General features: G+C 41.1%; 1 protein-coding gene across 3 annotated transcripts in view; it reads right to left on the bottom strand.

Annotated features, from left to right (window-relative positions):
• The window catches only part of AQR (aquarius intron-binding spliceosomal factor), a 55,917-nt gene that overhangs the window by 7,228 nt on the left and 27,174 nt on the right, over positions 1–21,515 (bottom strand). For all 3 annotated transcript variants that reach the window (XM_035110354.3, XM_035110363.3, XM_088671293.1), the window contains exons 20-34: positions 16,522–16,763; positions 15,500–15,640; positions 14,368–14,437; positions 13,240–13,350; positions 11,664–11,773; positions 10,575–10,710; positions 9,258–9,467; positions 7,180–7,317; positions 6,188–6,259; positions 5,462–5,649; positions 4,184–4,355; positions 3,543–3,713; positions 1,958–2,043; positions 1,064–1,238; positions 284–397 (exon numbers count right to left, since the gene is read on the bottom strand). In XM_035110354.3, the coding sequence (XP_034966245.2) occupies positions 284–397; positions 1,064–1,238; positions 1,958–2,043; positions 3,543–3,713; positions 4,184–4,355; positions 5,462–5,649; positions 6,188–6,259; positions 7,180–7,317; positions 9,258–9,467; positions 10,575–10,710; positions 11,664–11,773; positions 13,240–13,350; positions 14,368–14,437; positions 15,500–15,640; positions 16,522–16,763 (2,136 nt within the window). The remainder of the gene's footprint in view (positions 1–283; positions 398–1,063; positions 1,239–1,957; positions 2,044–3,542; positions 3,714–4,183; positions 4,356–5,461; positions 5,650–6,187; positions 6,260–7,179; positions 7,318–9,257; positions 9,468–10,574; positions 10,711–11,663; positions 11,774–13,239; positions 13,351–14,367; positions 14,438–15,499; positions 15,641–16,521; positions 16,764–21,515) is intronic.

Below are 21,515 nucleotides of genomic sequence, written 5' to 3'. Positions count from 1 at the left end.
AACACTGCTTTTGCAAGTTCAAAGGAAGATGTCAGACCAGGCACCCCCAAACTGCGGCCCTCCAGATGTTTTGGCCTACAACTCCCATGATCCCTAGCTAACAGGACCAGTGGTTAGGGAAGATGGGAATTGTAGTCAAAAACATCTGGAGGGCCAAAGTTTGGGGGTGCCTGGGTCAGACGTTTACTAATTTACTTGTTATCAAAGATTTATTAAGAGTGTGTTCACTCAAAAAATTCCCAATGTTAAAAAGTACGTTTTCTCATCTTTCAGTAATATTTACCTGTCTGTGCTGGCGTGTATTCTGTATCATGTGCATATACATGTTGTACACGAAGTTGGCCATCTGAGGCATATTCTTTATAACATGGACTTGGTGAGATGGGTGTTCTCCATTCTAGAGGAGGAGAAAAAAGTACTATTGAGATATTTAAAGCAAAAAAATGAACATAAGAGCACTTTTGTAATGAGATAAAATATTCAAAATCCTACCAATACAGGTTATGCCTTAGGAAGGAAAAGGCAAAGCTCCTTTGTACTGAGGAAGACCACTGGTCCATCTAGCTCATAGGAGCCCTAGGAGTTTAGGCAACAGGCATTCCTAGTCCTACCTTACTTAATAAATATATATATATACCACTTAACTGTAAGAAAAAACCTCTAAGCAGTTCACAAAAATATAAAACTAACTATTAAAACTCTTGAAGAAGTTAAGAACAGGTATTCAAACACATTCAAAAGATGAAGATAGCTGAACAATGAAGCGTGGTCTGCATGTAAAGCACATGCTCTACCACTGAGCTATACTCCTTGGGTACCATGCAACCCACTGTGCTGTTCAGACAACCAGACTTCTACTTGTGCAATGAAAATTCATGTTTTTCTCCTCCCCCTCCCGCCACCGGTGCATGCTCAAAAACTGCTCCAAAGGATTGGAGATTTTGTGGGCGCATGGTGGGAGCAGAAGAAGGGGAAGTCGTGTTGTGCGAGTGTAACTCTGCTTGGATACAACCCAATGTTTCAATCAGACTGTATTTATGTAATTCAAGACAGCTCTCCATACCTGCCGGACTGCTGGAAAATACTCCATAGGGATTATATGCAGTTGAAGAGGACGAGCAGTGAGCTGGCTGAAAGCTGGAGTCAGCTCAAAACAGTTCTGGAATAGCGATACTCGGGCAAAAATATAAAGCCCAAGTCTTGCTCTTGACATAGCAACCACCAAACGCCGAACATCCCTTCAAGAAATAAGAAGGAAATTGACACTGTTAGAATCAATGGCAATTGCTGCAAACTTTGCAGATCTACCTGAATGCTGAGAATTAAAGCTAGGATCTCCTGCATGCATGGCTTGTGCTCTACTCCTGAGCCTTTTCCAAAAGGAGTGATACACCTGAGGTCATGGGGATAATATTTTCGGCACCATTAGGCTGCAGTTTGATCTGACATAGGAAAATCTGCAAAACATTTTATTTCCTCTTCAACTGTTAAAGGTACTTAATGGTTTGCCTCCCCACCACTGCACGCTTTCTCCTACGAAGCTCTGGAGATGCCATTGATCACAATGACCTCACTTTTTTGATACAATATCAACAACTCCAATTATTATTTGCGTATCCGTATGCATGTTCAAATACCACAGGAATAATTATGGGGATTATCGTAATCCACATCTCACTAAGGCGTAGGTTGATCAGTCATCCTGGCAAGGGTTAATTCCAGTTGTGGTTTAGCACCAATGATACCCAATTAAATTTATCACAAGGTGGGCTTATTAACAAAACTCACAAATGTAGTGGGTGCAGTTCGGAGGATTCTAAATGCAGGAAAATACATTCTGAGTAATGATTGGGTGAGAGATAAGCAAGGATCTATTGAGCTCTGCCTGAGCCAACTTTATGACTACTACACAACACTACTTAGATTCTGCCCTTTGCGAAGATGCGTTATTACTTACCTCAAGTGGCCAACTGCTTTAGTTCGCACAAGTGAAAGGATGATATAATCATTTTGCTGTCCTTGAAACCGGTCCACAGTTGTCACCTAGCAAAAACGCGGAGAGTGTTAATTCACTGGCATCTCACTGAGATTTCCAAAGAGCATTTGGAAAATTAACTATGAAGTATAGCTAGTGAAAGCAAGCTGGCCTTTTGGTGCTAAGCTGAAAGGTTTCTTTCTGAAAAGATGGTGGAAAATTACTCCACTGCAAACAGGAATAGGGCAACAGGGGAAACACCCTTCTTCGTAATGGAAACTCCCAGACAAAATCTGAGAAATCCAGATGACTGTGAATGCACAAATAGAGCTTCTGAGTTAGGGATGGGGGAAAGTTTTGTTCGTCTGCGTTTTTAAACAAACTGACTTGACTTACACCTCCAAGACTAAGATACAAATTAGAATGTAATTACCCTTTGGATTTCTTACTTTTCTGAATTTTTCAAAAATGTCTATTTTAGGATAGATTCCTCAAGAAATGTGTACACTGGGACAAAATACATATTTAAGTATGTACTTCAATACAAATTTTGTTTATTTATTTTTAAAATCCGCATATTAATGAGAAAATGGGATGTAAAAGATTGATGAATAAACAAGTGTGCGGGGGAATGTCTGGGAATCAAGGAGGCTGTGGTCCCTGTGGATTCTCGAACCACAACATATTACCAGAAAGCATGTGCAGAGGTTGGTCCACAGTATCCTACAGTCTATCGATGGCCTTCCTGGGGATCAAAGGGTTGCTTGAGAACACTGTCATCACTGTTAGATCCAATGTTTCCAAAACTACGCCTGCAAAACTGGAGCTTTTAGTTGGTGACAATCGCAGTACCTGGTACTGTTTTATTCCTGGAATATATGCACCAAAGGCCATTTATGCAATAAAAATGATGAAATATGCTCTAAAACCAGAGGTGTGTGCCTTAACGACACTGTTTTCAGAATGCAAAGAAAATGCATACTTCGCTTATTTAAAATTTAATGTTTTCATCAAAAAACATCTGTGCAAAATTTAAGAGGTGCCGTATATCATGTTCTTGCATAGTAATGTGATTCCTGAAATGTAGCTACTAATGGTTACAATTTTCCTAATCTTAATTGATGTTGCTTATAAATACCGCTATGGGGCAAGCCTTGGCAAAAGCCTATGCAATGTAATTAGCCATTATAACATCTTGTGCTCTATTTCAGGGCTTATTTTTGCTTTTGAACAAGTCTTGAATAATTAAAATATTCTCCTCAAGATACAAAGCTATGCCTTTTGTGAACTAATGACTCAAAAATCTATTTGCATATAAATCTGACATCTAATTATAATTTGCTATATTATCTCCTGCAATTCACCAGCTAGAATCTCTGTGCCTAATTTGCTTTTTAGGCTCAACATTAGACAGGAAAAACAACAAATGACACAGTGGCATCCAATCCACAAGCAGCAATCAGCTCAACCAGTGAACAAACTTAAAATCTGACTAGTAGCTTTGTTTATAAATATATGGAAGGAAGGAAGGAAGGACGATGCAAGTGAATAGTATCTGGAATGTTACCTTGTTTGGTCTTCCAATCATTGGGTTATTTCCACAACGCTGATTAATAATATCCCGAATGAGGTGTTTCTGGCCATTATAGGTTGTCAAGATGCTTATCTTCTCTGCAGGGTATCCTAGCAGGCACATGTACATGAACAGTGCAACAACATATTCTGCCTCGCCAAGATTCTGCAAAGGAGAGGAACTTGTTTTATGCACTTGGTCAAATAATATTCATGCAGCTAGGATGGAGCAAAACCACAACTTGGGAGAACATGACTCCTGCCTATTAAAGACATTTCCTTGATATGACTTCCTAAGAGCGAAAAAAGGAAATTTAAATGCTGTTGGCATCTGTACAGTGACAATTTTTTAAAGACACTATGGTGTATATGCACACATATTTACAGATACCTCTCAGAAAGGAACATTCCCACTTCCAGCCAAGTGGCATGAACTTCAACTGGTCTCCATCACCCACAACCCATAAGAGATATATTTTCTGTACACTGGGGTGGTAGTGATGGAGAGGAGATATCTATTGCCCAGTGCTTGCAATTTAACTTAATATTACAAAACTAAAACTTGCATTCTGTTTTCATAGTAAGTACACACCCTGATGTGAGTACCAAAAGTATTATGAATTGTTTTCCCCTTACCTGATAGAAGTAAGGATTGGGTTCAGATTCTCCTACGCCATGGAAATCTTCTACATTTATGAGCTGGAAGTCATACAGGAAACCAGCATTTGCTGTTCTGAATTCTGGCAAGAGCTGCACATGTGGCAAGTTACCCAGGTTCTTGTAACGCCAATTGTAGAGATTGCATAAGCTTTATGGGAAATATAGTTGAAGACAATTATTGTCAATTGTCAACATGAGTAAATATATTCCTTTACTATTTCTCCATGTTGCCTTTAAAATTAATTTCATGCATGAAAAGCAAATGCATTATTATAAAACATGTTTATTGGACCACAGTGAGGAGCAAGGAAGGAGAACAGTTCTGCAAAATGAGGATCACAATAAAATGAGAACACATTTAGAACAATCAGACTGCTGTATGATCTGAAATATTTCAATCGCTATAGGTAATCGCAAGCACTACGAATTGTACCAATAAGCAGAATGAGATGCAACGCAGGTTTCAAAGCACTTATAGGGGTTTGCAGTGAAACAACTGAAACGGGGGGGGGGGCGGCTTGCTTTTAGCACCATCTTGCTGCCTGCTTGTACTTTGAAGTCCTGACTTTGGGACTTCAAAGCACCAAATCCCTCAGTTTCATTTGTGACATCATGGGATTGATAGGTGGGTGACCCTGCCCAATGGTCAAAATCTGGCCCCTGTGTGAGTGCAAGGATTTATGCTTGCCCAACAGAACTTTCACTCTATCCTCCCCCATGCCCCCCTCCCCCAAAGACTCACCCGACTCTCTAAACCGGGAAGGTTGCAGGGTGAGAGAATGCTCCATTGCACAAGCATAAATATTTGCAATAATGGGTTGAGTGCACTGGATACCAATACAAAATTCCTTTCAATGTTTCAGGGGGCTTTAAAGAAGAGAACTGATAGTCATTATTCACCTACAAACAATGTTCACTTCAGGTTGCATTTACTGATACCACTGTGTATCACCTGAGTTAGTCACTGAGCACAATTCACAGCATGCTCCTCCTCCATCATTACAGCCTAGAGAAGTAATGCATGATCTGAAAAGGCTTATTTGCCCTCTTCAGTTCGTTCAATAACCTTAGCATTACAAAAAGGTAGAGTGGCTACGGTTATGAAAATGACAAGAGAGAAAAGTCCACCTCTAAGAAAAACTAGTTATAGTAATCATTAGGCATACATAGCCTTCAAGGCAGGCTTCAATATCTGTATGGATAGTTTCCCTTCATATAAGACCTCCTATAATCTTTATTTTCCTGTTGCCTTACCTTGCTCTTGCTCTTCCTTGAGCGTCCAAGTCAACAGTTGGCACTCCCACACGGACAAAGCGCGTAAAAAGAGACTGCTCCATGTTCGAATATTTTTGAAAAGCCATGTTTTTAATGACTGGTGGCAACTGATGATGGTCCCCAATCATAATCCACCGCTTCAGTCGACTGAATCCATCTTGGGGATTCTATCAAAAACAAGCAAGATGCTAGGGTTGAAATGCTAGAACTATTAGTGACCACTATTTTTGAGCTCTACGTTTACTGTACTGTTGTGAACATTACTTTCAAAGCTAGAAAAATGTATAGCTTCATCTTTATTCTGTATTCATAAATTAAGAGGTGCAAAAAACACCTGTTAGGAAGAATAGATTCTTCTGTACTACAACACTGTCACTTGCAGTCTTTTCTTCTATGGCCACTGTGTGTTAAGAAGCAAGTAATGTGGTATTCTTCCCTGTGCAAATCATGCCGACATAAGGCAAATTCTTGACAATAAATCTTATTTTAAATCCAGATGTGCCCAGCTACATTGTTAGGTTCCTGCTATTGTTCCTTATTCGTAAGGCTTTCCAGTGTTCATAACAAAAGTGTCAATTGGAATGTTTCTTTTTTTACGCATGGCAAAAATAATGATGTTATTAACCAATACAATCTGAAGTACAAATAGTAAAATAATTACATTGAAATAATGGTCATAAACTGAAGTGCTGCTAGTGTTCTTACCTGCAAGAGGAGTGGTATAAAAGTTTCAATCTCCAGTATCTGAGCAGACTCTTCCATTAAGATGTTATCATACTAGGAGGTTAAAGAGAAACATGTTAAGTTTTTGTTTTAATGTGGGAATGATTAGTTCATATCGGAAGCCATTTGCTTACTGATGTGGACACAGCATCTGGTAATTCATTAAATAATATAGTATGTGCATAATGTCTTTTGCTTATAGTAAAACTTGTATAATTTGACTTTCTGAGGAGTGGAATTCTCTCTCTCTCTCTCTCTCTCTCTCTCTTTCAGAGCTACCTGAAAGAAATGAATGTGTCTAATCAGGATATAGTGAAGCTACACCAAGCTCAAACCTGACAGGATGCTGAATGCAACTAACATTTGAATGAGTTTTCTATGTCTTTGACATGTATGTTCTTGGCTTGGTATGCCTGCAATTAGACTTCACAATGTATGTGGTACCTACTAACAGATCCTGAAAGAAAGTAGGTAGGGAAGAGGAGCAGGCTCACAGATTGGAGACTATTAGAAGGTATCTTGGCACAAGAGAACATTTCAGAGTTGGGCTGCTCTGGTAATTAGTTTCCCTCCAGGAAGGTGCAGATGTGAGTCATCCAGGAGATCTGGGTGGCTTCTGGGTCTACGACCAGCTCTTTACCTATCCATATGGTGTAGTACAGGGCTTCACGACAGTCATGTGGCTGAGGCTTGAGCCATGGTACCAAAGGGACAAAAGAGGCTGGACAGGCAAACCAGTTCCTCAGTCCATATCAGGGTAGAATAGTATTGATCTTCTGCCACACTGCTCCTATGTGTATGACATAGCTAAGTAACTAAATAAAGCTGTGGCCAATTGAATCCAGCATCCACCCTTTTTGCCAATTTGCAAGGCATTCCTTATCCTATCTGCTGCCTTTATAACCCTCTAACAGCAGCAGATGACACACATATAATACAGGGAAGCCTTAGCATTTTGTCCGCAGTGGCGTTACCTTGAAACCCAACTCAACCAAGTCATGGCGTTTCAAAGCAGCATGCGTGCAGGTCATGGCAATGATCTTTGCTTCCTTCACAAGTAGGTATTTGGATCTGTCCAGTCCACTGCGGAGCAGTTCAAAAGCTCTGAATTCCTACAGAAAATAGGCGACAGCCACAGTTCCGTGAAACAATGCAGAATACTCACGCTTACAATAAAACTGTGTGACTTTCAACTTGCTACCAAACAAAACAGCTGCAATCCAGGGGTCTCTGGGTGCTCTGAAGCGCCGATGGAACTCACACACACATATTTTCCCATTCATTTGAATGCCAGAGACAGATGTTTGAGCATAAAGTTCTTCCCCACTTTAATATCAATGCAGGGTTCCACAGATGGGGATAAACAACCAATCTGTCTTACTGTATATTTGTCTTTATGCAGATTTTCAAAATTGGCACATTTGGGAAAATTAGGAGAATCCCTAATCAGCAATGATCTATTGATCCCTGATCGACAGAAAAACACCTCTAAGCACAAGGAGGAGCAGATCAATTTTCTCTCCCCCCCCCTCAGGTTTTATTATTAATTTTGTGATACTTTAAAAACAAGCATCATATTCACAATACCACCAGGACAGGCTTTTCTGAATGCCTATGAAAATAATAACATTAGACAAAATACACAAACATGCAGGATGTTCCAGTATCATTTCATCATAAATGGATTTAAATATTGCTTGACATATGCTTACTAATCTACATCTTCAAAAGGATCTTAGAAAAGTTATAGCCTCTTATTAAACTCTACCTACTTTGTATATATATTTCTAATTTCATTCACTTAACTGAATAGCATAATCATTTAATGAAAAAAGATATTTGCTTTTAGAAGCAAGCACCCCACCAATTGTTGATTCTAATTTTGCATATGGTTTTTAGTATTTCCTAGAATACTATTTTAGGCTCTATCTTCCCTTTGTTCAACCCTATTTTTCAAATAGTCTCTATTTTTTAGGACAATCTCATTAAAGTAAAAAATAGATATAGCTTTAAAACTGCTATATCTCCAATGACTTACATTTTTAAAAATAAATCTTTCTTATCATTTCAGGTGTTAAAACCCTCCTGATAGGATACTTTATAGTAATAGAATTTTAGCACACACAAATGCAACTGGATCTTTTGTACAACCATTTCTCTTCAAAGAATTGCAACCCCAATAAAGTTTCCAAATTTCCATTATTTACTGTTTGACAAGTTTCAATTTACAGGACCTTATGAAAATTCAGTATACAGTGGAACCTCTACTTACGAATTTAATCTGTTCTGAATGCACATTCGTAAGTAGAAACATTCGTAAGTCGAAACAATGTTTCCCATAGAATGCATTGGGAATGGATTAATTCGTTCCGGAGCCTAGGAAAAAGACCCTTTAAAGGAGACTTTAAAGACTTTAAAGGCATGCAAACATTACCTTTCAGTGCAGGGAGTGCGGGCGGGTGGCGGCCTGATCCGGCCATAGGCCAAGTGGGGGAGGTGGCGATCTGGTGGGAGGCCGGCTAGTGGCGGCGGCGGGGCCTGATCCGGCCGCGGGCTGAGCACCGGAGGCGACAGGAGGCCGCTAGCAGTGGAGGCGGGCCCCAATCCGGCCATGGGCCGAGCGCCCAAGGCGGCAGGAGGCCGCTAGCGGAGGCGGTGGGGCCCGATCCGGCCGTGGGGCGAGCGCCCTGAGGCGGCGGGAGGCTGCTAGCAGAGGCGGGCGGGGCCCGATCCGGCCATGGGCCGAGGACTCCGAGGCGGCAGGAAGCCGCTAGCAGAGGGGGGCCCCGATCCGGCCGTGGGCCGAGCGCCCGAGGCAGCGGGAGGCCGCTAGTGGCAGCGGCGGGGGCCCAATCCGGCCTTCGGATGTAAAAAAAAAATGTAATCAGGTCAGGCCCCAATTTGTATCGTTCGTAAGTAGAATTTTTCATAAGTAGGGTTATTCGTTAGTCGAGGTACCACTGTACATAGTGTGTATAGTATGTGAAGTGCTACTTATTTCATTATCAGAACTTTCTTTCCCTCTCTATAACATAAAAAGCAGCAGCCTTACCTCGAGCTGAGTGAATATCTTTTTAATATGTCTAAAACATCCTTCGGCGATTTCCATATCTTCATTGTAAGATCTGCCTTTAAAAATTGGCTGAGGGGCATTTGCAAAATACTGATGGAAAGGAAAGAAGCTGCAGATATCAGCAACATCTGAAGGTTTGCTGCCTTTAACTTTCACTTTGCTCATATACTCTTCCCAACGAGACATTACCTGGAAAAAAGTGATCACATTAACATTGCTATTTTGCAATCTCATATTTACTACGGCCAGAATCCAAAGCGTATTGCACAGAACACTAGGAGACCACTAGGCCTTTTTCTCCATACTCTACTGGAGCCTCTAAAGCAGGGGTCCCCAGACTACGGCTCCCGGGCCGGATGCGGCCCAATTGGCCTCCCAATCCGGCCCGCGACGACCCCCGCCGCCCGCTGCCCGCTCTTACGGCGCGCGGCGGCGATCTTCAAAATCGAAAAAAAATCACCGAAAATCCTTTGTGCGCATGCGTATGGGCCTCTCCCGACCCAGAAGAAGTCATTTCCGGTGCACTTCCGGGTCAGGGGAGGCCCATACGCATGCGCACAAGCGATTTTCGGCGATTTTTTCCCGACCGTGTGCGTACGGGCGCGCATGCGCACGGGCGCGCACTCCCCCGCCCCCCGGCGGGCACCGGCCTGAAGCCTGGTAAGTCTGGGGACCCCTGCTCTAAAGTCTCCCCTCTCCAGAGTGGGACTCAAGGTATCCAAGGAGATGTAGCTGGAAGGCAGAAATCAGCAAACCCACTATGGGCATGTGAAAGTACTTTCCACTTGTGCATCCCTGGACCCTAGTCTATGAACACAACATTTTACACACAACATCCACATTTTAAGTTACCATTGTAAGTCCATATTGTAACATATATTCAAATATACTGAAATAACTTTTTTCATTAGGAAATATGAAACATCTCACCGAGATTCCCTGCAAATAATAAAAAGTATTTTCTTTTCTTTTTTTTAGAATGCATCTCTCAACATTCAAGGTGGGTTACTGCTTATATAATATATAATCAAGGCAGAGAGGGTACACCAGTTCAAACTCCTTGCCAAAAGTCACACAAAGCAAGAACCTTGGCCTTTCTAATTATAACTCATTGCACACAGGGTGGAAACAATAGGAACAAAAAGAAGTAACAGCTTAATTATAGCTTAGCTTCCACTTGCATTTGAGAGTGAAACAACTGGTTCTTCAGTCCAAGTTCTGAGAAATTCATCCCAATTCCCCACCTAAGTTCCCTAGAATGCTATGTTCACGCCTGATCTTTACTTAATTTCTTACTTGATATAAGAAGAAGTGGCCAGCTGTTTCACAAGTATAGGAAACATCACCAGGGACCCCCAAGCTCTCCTGTAATCGGCCAACTTCCCGCAGAAGCTCCAGTCTCCGTGCTAGAACATAATTTACTCTTCCATACCTGCAAATCAGATTAATACAGTGAAGAATGAGGTACATGGTTGATTCAGTTTTGCTGACTACCCATTTGATTCTGGACTGTGAAAAAGCTGCATGGATCACAAACACACAAAGAATTATGTAATTCGTGTTAAGCACCTGAGGAAGTTTTGAACTTTTGTTTCCCAAACCACCACCTTCCAAACTGAATGGCAAGTCTCTTCTGAACAAGGGAGTTCCTTCATAGTTTTCAAAGTTGCATTGCAGTTTAAGAACACAAGAAGAGCCAAAGGCCCATCAAGTCAGCATCCTGTTCTCATAGTGGCTAACCAGATGCCAATGGGAAGCCCACAAGGGGACATGAATCCTAGAATCCCAGAACTGTAGGGTTGGAAAGTACCATGAGGGTCATCTAGACCAACCCCCTGCAATGCAGGAATCTTTCTGCCTAACATGGGGCTCAGACTCACGACTCTGAGATTAAGAGTCTCATGCTCTTCCAACAGAGCTACCCCAGCTACTTGAGTACAACAGCATATTCCTGCTTGTTGTGATCACCAACAACTGGTATTCTAGAAGCACATTGCCTCTGATGGTGGAGGCAATATAGCTATTGTGACTGGTAGCCACTGAAATTCCACCATAAATTTGTCTAATCTTTTAAAGCTATGCAAGTCAATTACCATCACTCATTCTTGGGGTAGTAAATTCTGTAGTTTAACTAAGCACTGTGTGAAAAAGTTTCTTCTTCCCTTCTTATATATCCAAGGGAAACAGTCTGCTTCCATTACTCCTGGAGCTTTCAAACAGGTTGCAGGACTCAGAAATAAAGTACCCGTAAGCTGTTCAGAGAAATCAAGCCACCCAACAGAAAACCACCACCATAAAAACAAACGATTAGCAGGTCTTCTCTGCCCTTCTTCCTTATGTGCATACATTTTACATGGTTCTGCTTCTTATGAGCTATCAGCTAACCTGCTGAAATCTTTCTCTGTCTCCAGTGCTTCCTCCCCATGACCAAGACGCAGGAGGTGGCGCTCATCAATGTCGAGAGCCATGATTTTCTCAAACAGCTGGTTCAAGGCCTGGAGATTGACAAGAGCAACAGGAAAGTAGATTTTAGGAATCCAGACGCTATTACGGGGAAACCCTGGATGTTAGAAAAACCATTCCTATTTTGGTAGAAATTGAAACGAATCAAATATGAAGAGGGTATTTGCACTGGGGACCATAAGGAAAGCTTGCCTTTTGCTTCCAAAGGAACTAATCCCTCTTTCAATCCAACCTGGGCCAAGCATACACCTATGTATAAGATTTAAACCTGCTGATAAAAGCCCTTCTAGAAAAAAGCAAGGTTCCTATCTAGTCTAATGCCTATTGACATTAGGCCAGTGCCCTCACTATATTGTTTTTAGACACCTGCTGTTTTATTTATTTATTTCAGCAAGTCTACTCAGATACATAATTTAGCTATTTATTTTATATGTGATTTACTGATAATTATTATGTATCATCTAAAATGAAACGGTCTATTAAACCATGGTTTGGCATTATGTATGAACCCTGCTCAGTGGCTTAACTATGGTTCATTTACTGCCAACAAACCATGAGCTGAAGCCATGGTTTGTTGTTGGCTTACAAACCTTGGTTTGTTTTAATGATTAAATGTAAAACCAGCACACTTTCTTTATCACAGTTTGTTTTGACCACCTTACCACAGGGGTCGGACAACTTGTGGTTGACTCATGTTTTGTTTGTGGTTGACTCATGTTTTGCTTTTTAAAAACAAACAAACAAAGAAACAAAGGCTTAGTGATATGCAAACTGGGCCCATGGTGTGTTTCCCTCAAGTCAATGATGCAGAATACATTTGAAGACACCATACAACATGATGGCAGCATCTCTATGTGGCATGGAGATGCTGTCTTAAGGTTAAAATCTTGAGTCTAAAATGCAGTACCGCACGAAGCTTGCTGAGACTCTGCTCAGCTTCACCAGAGCCTAAAGCCTCCCATTCCACAGTAGCACATCAGGATAGCCAGATAAAAAGGTAAATGCAGGGTGGTGCTGTGGTCTAAACCACTGAGCCTCTTGGGTTTGCCGAACAGAAGGTTGGCGGTCCGAATCCCCGCGACGGGGTGAGCTCCCGTTGCTCGGTCCCAGCTCCTGCCAACCTAGCAGTTCGAAAGCACGTCAAAGTGCAAGTTGATAAATAGGCACCGCTGCTTCAGGAAGGCAAATGGTGTTTCTGTGCGCTCTGGTTTCTGTCACAGTGTTCTGTTGGGCCAGAAGCGGTTTAGTCATGGTGGCCACATGACTTGGAAAGCTGTCTGTGGACAAATGCCAGCCCCCTTGGCCTGAAAGCAAGATGAGTGCCGCAACCCCATAGTCGCCTTTGACCGGACTTAACCGCCCAGGGGTCCTTTACCTTTTTTTTTTAGTTAGATAAAACTCTTTCTTTCTTTAAAGGACTGCCTGCAAGCTGCATTTCATGTTCTGAAACTGAAGTGAGAAACAGTCATAGGAATAACAGGGCACAACGTTCATTTACCTGATTGGAATGTGTAACGATCAGGGTCCTCTGTTCAGGGAAGTTGTGATAGAGATTAGAGATTATCTGCACTGCCACGTCAGTTTTGCCTGTGCCAGGAGGCCCCACCACCTACAAAAACAAAAGGAATTGCTCATTGGGGGACAAACTGCTGAGAAAGTATATATCAGGCAAGAACAGAGCTGTAAGTTGTTTTTTAAAAAAATAAAAATTAGAAATAAAATATCCTTACCCATAGTAAGGTAAATACAAACATACATACATACATGTGAATGCACATGAAGGCGAGAAGAAATAATTGGCAAGAGAATCCCAAGGACCTGGATGATAATTAAGTAGATCCTGGCCATCTGGGCATGGGCTGTATACATTATCATGCTGAAGACACATTTAAAGAGTTTAATGCAGGGGTGGCAAACAGCATACGACCCACTGGCTGGATCCTGAGCATCCCCAATGGGCCATCTGGACAGTTGGCTGGGCCATGCAAGTCCTGCTTTCAGCAGGCATTGGCAGTACCAGGGAGTTCCCAACTGAGAACTCCCTAGTGTACCCAATAGCCAAAAACAATCAGGAGTACACTTTTAAGACCAATTCTACATTTGTTTTTACCTGCCCCAAAGCTGGCATAATATGACAGGGCATGGCTTAGGGAAAACAGCCTGCCAGGAAAAAATTGGCCAGTAGGCTGGAGGTCCCCAACTTCTGATTTAATGGCTCTGTTGTGAACCTGAATCTCCAAAAAGGGAAAATCCCATAGAAAAACCCATAAAAGCCATTAAAAATGCTTTTGATCTAATAAAGCTACTACTTTGATTACTGAAACTCATATTGGCTCCGCCACAAGGAACAAAAATCTCCAGTCAAAGGAAATGTTTTGGTCAGCTGGTAAAGCTTTATTTTTTTTATGAGGAAAAGTCCATTTCCTCCCTCTCCTTCCCCACTTTGAGTGTCTAGTGAAAAATACAAATCTACTCAATGTTAAGGAACACACCAAGCTTTTGGCACCATTTAATTTTACACAGTGGGCAGAAGAAATAAGAAGTGCATGTACTTCAGAGATTAGCCAATATTAAAAAACATAATTTGTTAATGAAAGAGGAAACATGTAATAATAGGCATCATTACCATTGTCAATCCAGGTTGCATTCCTGCGCGTATAGCTTCAATCTGTGTATGGGTAAAGTGAATTGTATTGCTGAAAATTGAATTAAAGTAAATTCAGTTAATCCAGAGCATGAGACAATAAACTGAAGTTATATGAATTTATTCAATATAGTCTTCATGAATATTTTCCTTCATGCTGTTTTTCAGCCAAGGAGACCTGAACTTGCTTAAAGAAAATATGCTTTTTACATTACAGTGGTGCTCTCTAGACGAAATTGATTCGTTCCACGGGTCTTTTCTTATAGCGAAAAATTCGTCTAGCGAATCCCATAGGAATGCACTGAATTTTTTAAAAAATTTTCCCCCCGTAGGAACGCATTAATTGAATTTCAATGCATTCCTATGGGAAACCGCGATTCGCTAGACGAATTTTTCATAAAACGCATTCGTCTAGCGAGGCAACCTCCGCTTGAAAAATCGTTTCGTTAAGCGGAAATTTTGTTAAGCAGGGCATTCGTTAAGCAAGGCACCACTGTATTTGGGTAGATGAAGGAATTCACAAACATCAAGAGAAATCAATTTCTGCCTTTAGGGCTGAGATAACACTACAGTACTCCAAGTCATTACATGACCGTTCTGAAATTCATCACGTGTAATTTAGATATTGCAAAGCCATTGACCAAAACAGCTAATTTGATCAACATCATAAGTCATATTTTATCACCGAGCTTGAAAGGACTAGATATTTATTGCTAAATGTCATTTTAACATGCATGACTCTATACAAAACAAAAATACACCAACAATATGTTGAGGAGCTGCTCACTCAACAATGCAACAATGATAAGAATGTACTCTTTACTCACAAAACCGACTTAGCTGTAGAAATATGATTTGCACCTCTGAAGATCATTTTAATATTCTGTAAGCAGTAAATTGTGATAACCTACTTGACAATTACCTCAGGAAAATGATTCTTCCTGTTTGAATATATATATATTAAACTAAATAATGACACCTGAAACATATGGAAAGAAACACATGGAAAGACCCTATAAACGTGATTTCATGTTTATATGTTTCACTGACAGACATTTTGTAATGGAAATGAGCTCAACACGGATCCCTTTAGAAAGATGTACACAGATATTACCGTTTGGGTTGATTATATGGGTAAGGTCCTCTGTTGGGGATGACGTGGGGCTCAACAATCAATGTTTTTGAGCCATCAGCTTTTTCTTCATCACACTCTTTCCGTTTCTTTCCTGCTTCACTTCTGACTGGAAATGCTATCCTATTGAGGGAAATCATTGTTCTTCAGCTTCATATTATTTCTTACAGGAGACTGTTCTTCCAATGAACTATTTTCCGCCACAGACTAGCTAGCCCCGGTACCCTCAAACCTTGACCTTTATAACAAAATGAAGATGACAGCATGATGCAGGGAAGATTAAATCTGAGATGACTGAAACCCATGAGAACACAGTATGGTGTGTGTGCTTTCCTTTTCTTAATTTAATAGTTATTTTTTTTAGGAGAGAGACAAGATAAAGAGACCATTTGATATACAGGACAGCAGTTGCTGCAGGCAGTGGCAGGACAGGCATCAAGATATCAATAAAGTAGATTTCTAGAGCCATGAGACAAAGGCAAAAAATAAGAACACAGACTACATACAATACATTAAAAAATGAAAAGAATGAAATGGCTGTTAAACAGCATTTTTAAAATCATGAGGGGAGAGGTGGAAGACGGAAGAAATACTGCTTTACAGCATTTCCCAAACTTGGGTCTCCAGCTGTTTTTGGACTAAAACTCGCATCATCCCTAGCAAGCAGGATCAGTGGTCAGGGATGATGGGAACTGCAGTACAAAAATAGCGAGAGACCTAAGTTTTGGTAACACTGTTGCAAAGCTACCAAAGTCAGGAATTCAGTCAAACAGAAGATGGCACCTTATGAATTAGCAGTGTGAAAGAGCCCTTCTGGAAAATTCTGTGTGGTTCCCCAAAAGTGCAACACATGCAAATCCCACAGAAACGTAAGCTGTCCACCATTAGCACGCTTTTCTATGACAGGCCTGGGCCCATGCATAGGAAAATGAGAATCAGATTGGAGCAGGCCTGACTTGGAATGAACATGAGCAGTATTTGAGAGCTGGTGTTTCTTAATTCACCTGAATGGAGGAATCTGCATTGCAGGGTCTTCAACTGTAACTTTAATGCTGTATCCAGGAAAGCTGGCTCTTAAGTGATCAATGGAGAGGAAAGTATCATTAAAATCCAGGGAGGCGATCTGATTTGGCATTTTTGAATAGTGAGCACTACTTGGGTCTCCATAACCGAGGATAATGTCATGTAACCAATCAGGAACCACACAGTCGGTGTTCATCAAATTCCTTATAGTCTCCAGAACAGCCTAAAATAAAACAGGACATGATTTAAAGCCAGTTTTGCACTCTGGTTTCAAACAGATTTGCACTCAACTTCATGTGCTATTTCAGCCTTTCTGTGTGTTTCAGAGAAAATAAGTTCTCTTCCAATGACAGGTGTTTGGTCTGACTGAATCAGTAACTAGATTTTCAGCTGACGTCAGCCCACAAAGAGCTAGTTCAGCAAGACAAGAAGTATTTATGGGCAGCCTCTAACTACCAAACTATCCCATTAGAATGAGCAAATTCAGTGCAGTTGACAAAAAATAAAATAAAATTATGATGCTGTTCTTTATATCATCTGCAGGGACATTAGCCAGAAAAGGGGCATTGCTGTAAACATGGAATCACAACAAACATGCTATTCACTGCAGAGTGAATATTCTGTAACAGAGGTGGACAAAATGGATTATATTCTATCTTCTTCATCCTGCACAGTACTGATAGCTGAATTCTTCAGGGCATTAAGTGCCAGGTAACAATGTAAAAAACCGTGAGAAAACACAAGGTGAGGGGAATAAGACATAGGAGGGGACTTATTTAGGATTGCTTAAGTGCCGTTACCGATCAAGCCCCAATTTAACTTCAAGGTTAATCCACATAAAATAGTTCTATTAAACCAATTCTGCCCCTCCTCAATCACAGAGTCAGACATAAATAATAAACTATGGTTTATTGTTAGGAGAATGAGCCTAGGTGAGCCCCATGCCTGGCCATGCCCTCTTGTCCTCCAGTGGCTCCATGAGGAGGCAGTAAGTTGTTTGCTTAACCTCACTTTAGCATCCTACGCTGCCATTAATAAGCAGAGGTTCTCCTGTTAATTAGAGCTTAATTGGACCAAAGTACAGGTGTGTGCTAGAAGAGCTGAGATCACAAATTGTGGAAGAGAACCAACTGCAAGGTTGTTAAGGTTTGAATTTCAGAGAAGACTTTGTTCAGTGCAAAAGACAGTGGGTGGTAATGGAGCCAACAGTTTGGTTTCCTCTACATTCATGATTTGGCAACTCTCTCCTGATTGTTAGTTTTAATTATACTTGTACAAGTGAGGATGGAAGAAATTGGATTAAAAACATGGATTATAACATCCAACAGAACTGTGTGTGTAAAAAAGAGAAAAAGGGAGGGAAACTATTTTGCAAAAGGTTTACGCTGGAAACTTAAGAGCTGACTCTTCCCCATCCTTTATTATCCATGAAGTGAAATGAATAACGCTAAAGGACTTGGAATTTAATTTAATTGGAAGGATAATTGGCTATATATATCCAGCTGGAAAGATGAAAGGAGTCTGTGTGCTGCCAAGGAACTGATAAGGTTTCTTATTGAGTCATCTGTAGTTCAACAGACAGCTCTTCTTCCCAGGCTGAGGGAGAAAATGGTGACAAGAGTTTATTTACTGGGACAGAGTGACTTTTGCAGCTGTTGTTAAAAGTTATTGGTGCAATACAGCAAAGCACATGCCAGAGTGATGGAGAAACTTCTGGAACAATGGGATATCAGCTCCGACCAAGGCATGATGGATAACAGCAACTATCGGACATAACATCTTACAAGGACAGGAAGAAACATCACAGCCAGAATAATTGCTACATACAGGATAGAACATTGATAATGTTTGAGTCCCTCATTTTAAGTTTTATAAATCATTTAATGTGTCAACACAAATAAGTTATCAATATTGCAGTTGTTGTATAAGGGACTGGAATGTAACTGAAACTAATAAGATTTTGGAATGCAGAAATAAAGAAAACCAGAAAGCCATCAAATCTAGCACACAGGGGGCCACTTCAATTTAATTATATTAATTGGTATTTGAATTACTGGTATTAATAATTGCATTATAAATTTGCATTGTTATAATGGTTATTATTGGAATATAATTGAAAACTAATAAAATAAAATCTACAAAAATAAAATAAAGGTTGCAAAATTCAAATCCTAATCAAAACAGACTGCTTCACTGTCACTTTCACCAGGATCTGATTCATGGAGAAACCATTCCAGAAAGTAAAAAAAAAAATCCTTCCAGTAGCACCTTAGAGACCAACTAAGTTTGTCATAGGTATGAGCTTTCCTGTGCATGCACACTTCTTCAGAAAGAGCAGCTATAGGGCACGGCTGTGCAAAGGAAGTAATGTCTGAGCAGGATGTTCGTAAAATACAGCAGCTGCTTCCTAGCAGAGACATAAAGGTAAAGGTGCCCCTGACCATCAGGTCCAGTCATGTCCGACTCTGGGGTTGCGACTCTGGGGTCCGCAGACAGCTTCCGGGTCATGTGGCCAGCATGACAAAGCTGCTTCTGGCGAACCAGAGCAGCACATGGAAATGCCATTTACCTTCCCGCCGGAGTGGTCCCTATTTATCTACTTGCACTTTGATGCGCTTTCGAACTGCTAGGTGGGCAGGAGCTGGGACCAAGCAACGGGAACTCACCCCGTTGCAGGGATTCGAACCGCCGACCTTCTGATCAGCAAGCACTAGACTCTGTGATTTAATCCACAGCGCCGCCTGGGTCCCTAGCAGAGACATACATGAGTGCAATGGCTGGGGGGAAAAATGTGTCAGTGCAATCAAATGAGTCACCACCAGAAAACAGTGGCTTTATTGGTGGAGATACCAGGGCAGTCAAAGCAGCCCCAAGGCCATTCAGTGCTCCATGTGGAGCAATATATACAAACATGGCCTGAGATATTATCACCATGTTATGAAATACTAGAAAAATAACGAATACTCTTTTAATGATGGTGTGTTACTGGCCCAGAGATGGAAAGAAGATAGAGTTCCTACCAGAGAAGAATGGCATATGAAGTTAATGGACTATTTACTAGTTCTAATGTGTAAGCAAAGAGCAGGATATAAAAAATAATGTCCACCTGATCTCTTGCTGATCAACATACAGGGCACTTGGCACCTTCAGGGTGGGCCTCTCTCTTTTTACCATGGATGCGACTAGTATGTATGTCCTGGCAGAGCTTTGTTGATATTTTCACCTTTGCTACAGCAGTGACAGTGGCAGCCATGGGTAGCAGCAAAAACAGCAAAAAGAAAAGCAGTCAGTCTAGCCAGCCAGCATTACTGCTGGCACCTGCCATTTCCTCACAATACTTCTGGAGCCCCGAGGCCATATCACTCCTAAGGAATGCTAAAGAGGTCTTGTGGGGGAATAAAAACGGCAGCTGCTAGCAGTAGTGTTGGGCATCAGTCACATCTGTCTGGGCTCCAGCCAACATTTTGGATCAGTGATGGGCTGTTCCTAAAGACCTGGGCCATTGGGAAATGCTCAACTCTGGATGACAGCCTTGCAAGTAGTAACACACAAAAATTGTCCTGGGCATTAGTAACATAGGAAGCTGTCTTACAACACATCAGGTCACTTGTCCATCTAACTCAGTATTGTATACTAGCAGACAGCAGCTCTCCAGAGTTTAGGACAGAAGTCCTTCCCAGTAACCTTGATCTCCAAATCATTTCAGACTTAGAGGCCCTTTATCTCATAAAGACCTCGGTGAAATTTGAAAGCTTCCAGGCTCTTACATGTACAGATCCAAATATATCACCTTATCTTTTCCGGGGCTAAATGCAACTGTGCTGCCAATTATAAACTAATTAATATTGGCCGAGTACATGTAAAGGTACTCGGCAGAAAAGGAGATTACAGGTAAGCCAAAGCAACCAGGATTCTAAAAATTGCACCAATAGTTGCAAAGGACTCCTTCTTCTTTCTAGAAAGTCCAATCCATTTTTAAAAAGCACTAGGCATTCATCTTAGCTTCACCAATTCAGGACAAATGGCAACTCCTACAGTAAAACAGGTTATCTGCTCAGCTGATAAAAGTCTATTAAGTGCCGTAGCAGATGGACATCACCTCATGATCAGACAGCAAGAGTTGAGTTTTGCATGGATTTGCATAATACCTGATCTTGCCAATCGATGAAGCAGCAGCTGTATTTATGACACACAAGGTTATTTGAGGTGATCGGTTAAAAATGGCAACATTCCGTCTTTTAAAAATGTATTTATTCAACAGATGACTAGTATAAAGGGAAACAAACTCCAAAATACTAATATTTCTTTGATGTAGTGGCCACAAGCAATAAAAGGCAAGAGGGCAGACCTACCATGGCGAAGTGCCGACTGTCATATTTAGCTATCGCTTTATGTTTGTGCTTCTACAGCTGTCATGTTTGCTTAATTTAGGAGACTACATAAGATTTTTGCATCTTTCTCCCTACAGGCTCAGCAGAGAAATCAAGCTGTCTGCTATCTGCTTGACACACTACCAACATTTGTCATTAGTGAGAATGACTTACCTTATTTTCTGTTATGTGAGCAAGGAGGCATAGAGCAGATAGGGATAACCTATCCTCCGGGATAGAGCAATCCCAAGAAGCAGGCTGAGCCTCATCAATTGGTTTAACTTTTAACATGAGAAAAATGTGAAATTAAAGAGACACTGCCAAATCATTTCTGTATTATCTGGTTGTCTGACTGTCCTTTGCTTGCAAATAACCTTTTAAAAACTTTGAAGGCAAAACTTTTGTTTTCAGCAGAACACTGAGCAGTCTTTTCAGCATTTGTTACAGATTTTAACTGTTTCACTCAGGGGGGGGGGACCCCAAATACCAGCATGATTCCTTTTACTACTATACTGCTAGCTGAGGTACCACTTTAGCTAATGGGCCCTCCTGCTGCCGCCACGTCGCAATTATTGTTCTCATCCTGAAGCAAAGTTCTTAACTCA

The sequence above is a fragment of the Zootoca vivipara genome, chromosome 1 (genome assembly GCF_965207765.1).
Source record: "Zootoca vivipara chromosome 1, rZooViv2.hap1.1, whole genome shotgun sequence".
Classification (NCBI taxonomy): domain Eukaryota; kingdom Metazoa; phylum Chordata; class Lepidosauria; order Squamata; family Lacertidae; genus Zootoca; species Zootoca vivipara.
This window is presented reverse-complemented; position numbering and strand designations above follow the sequence as displayed.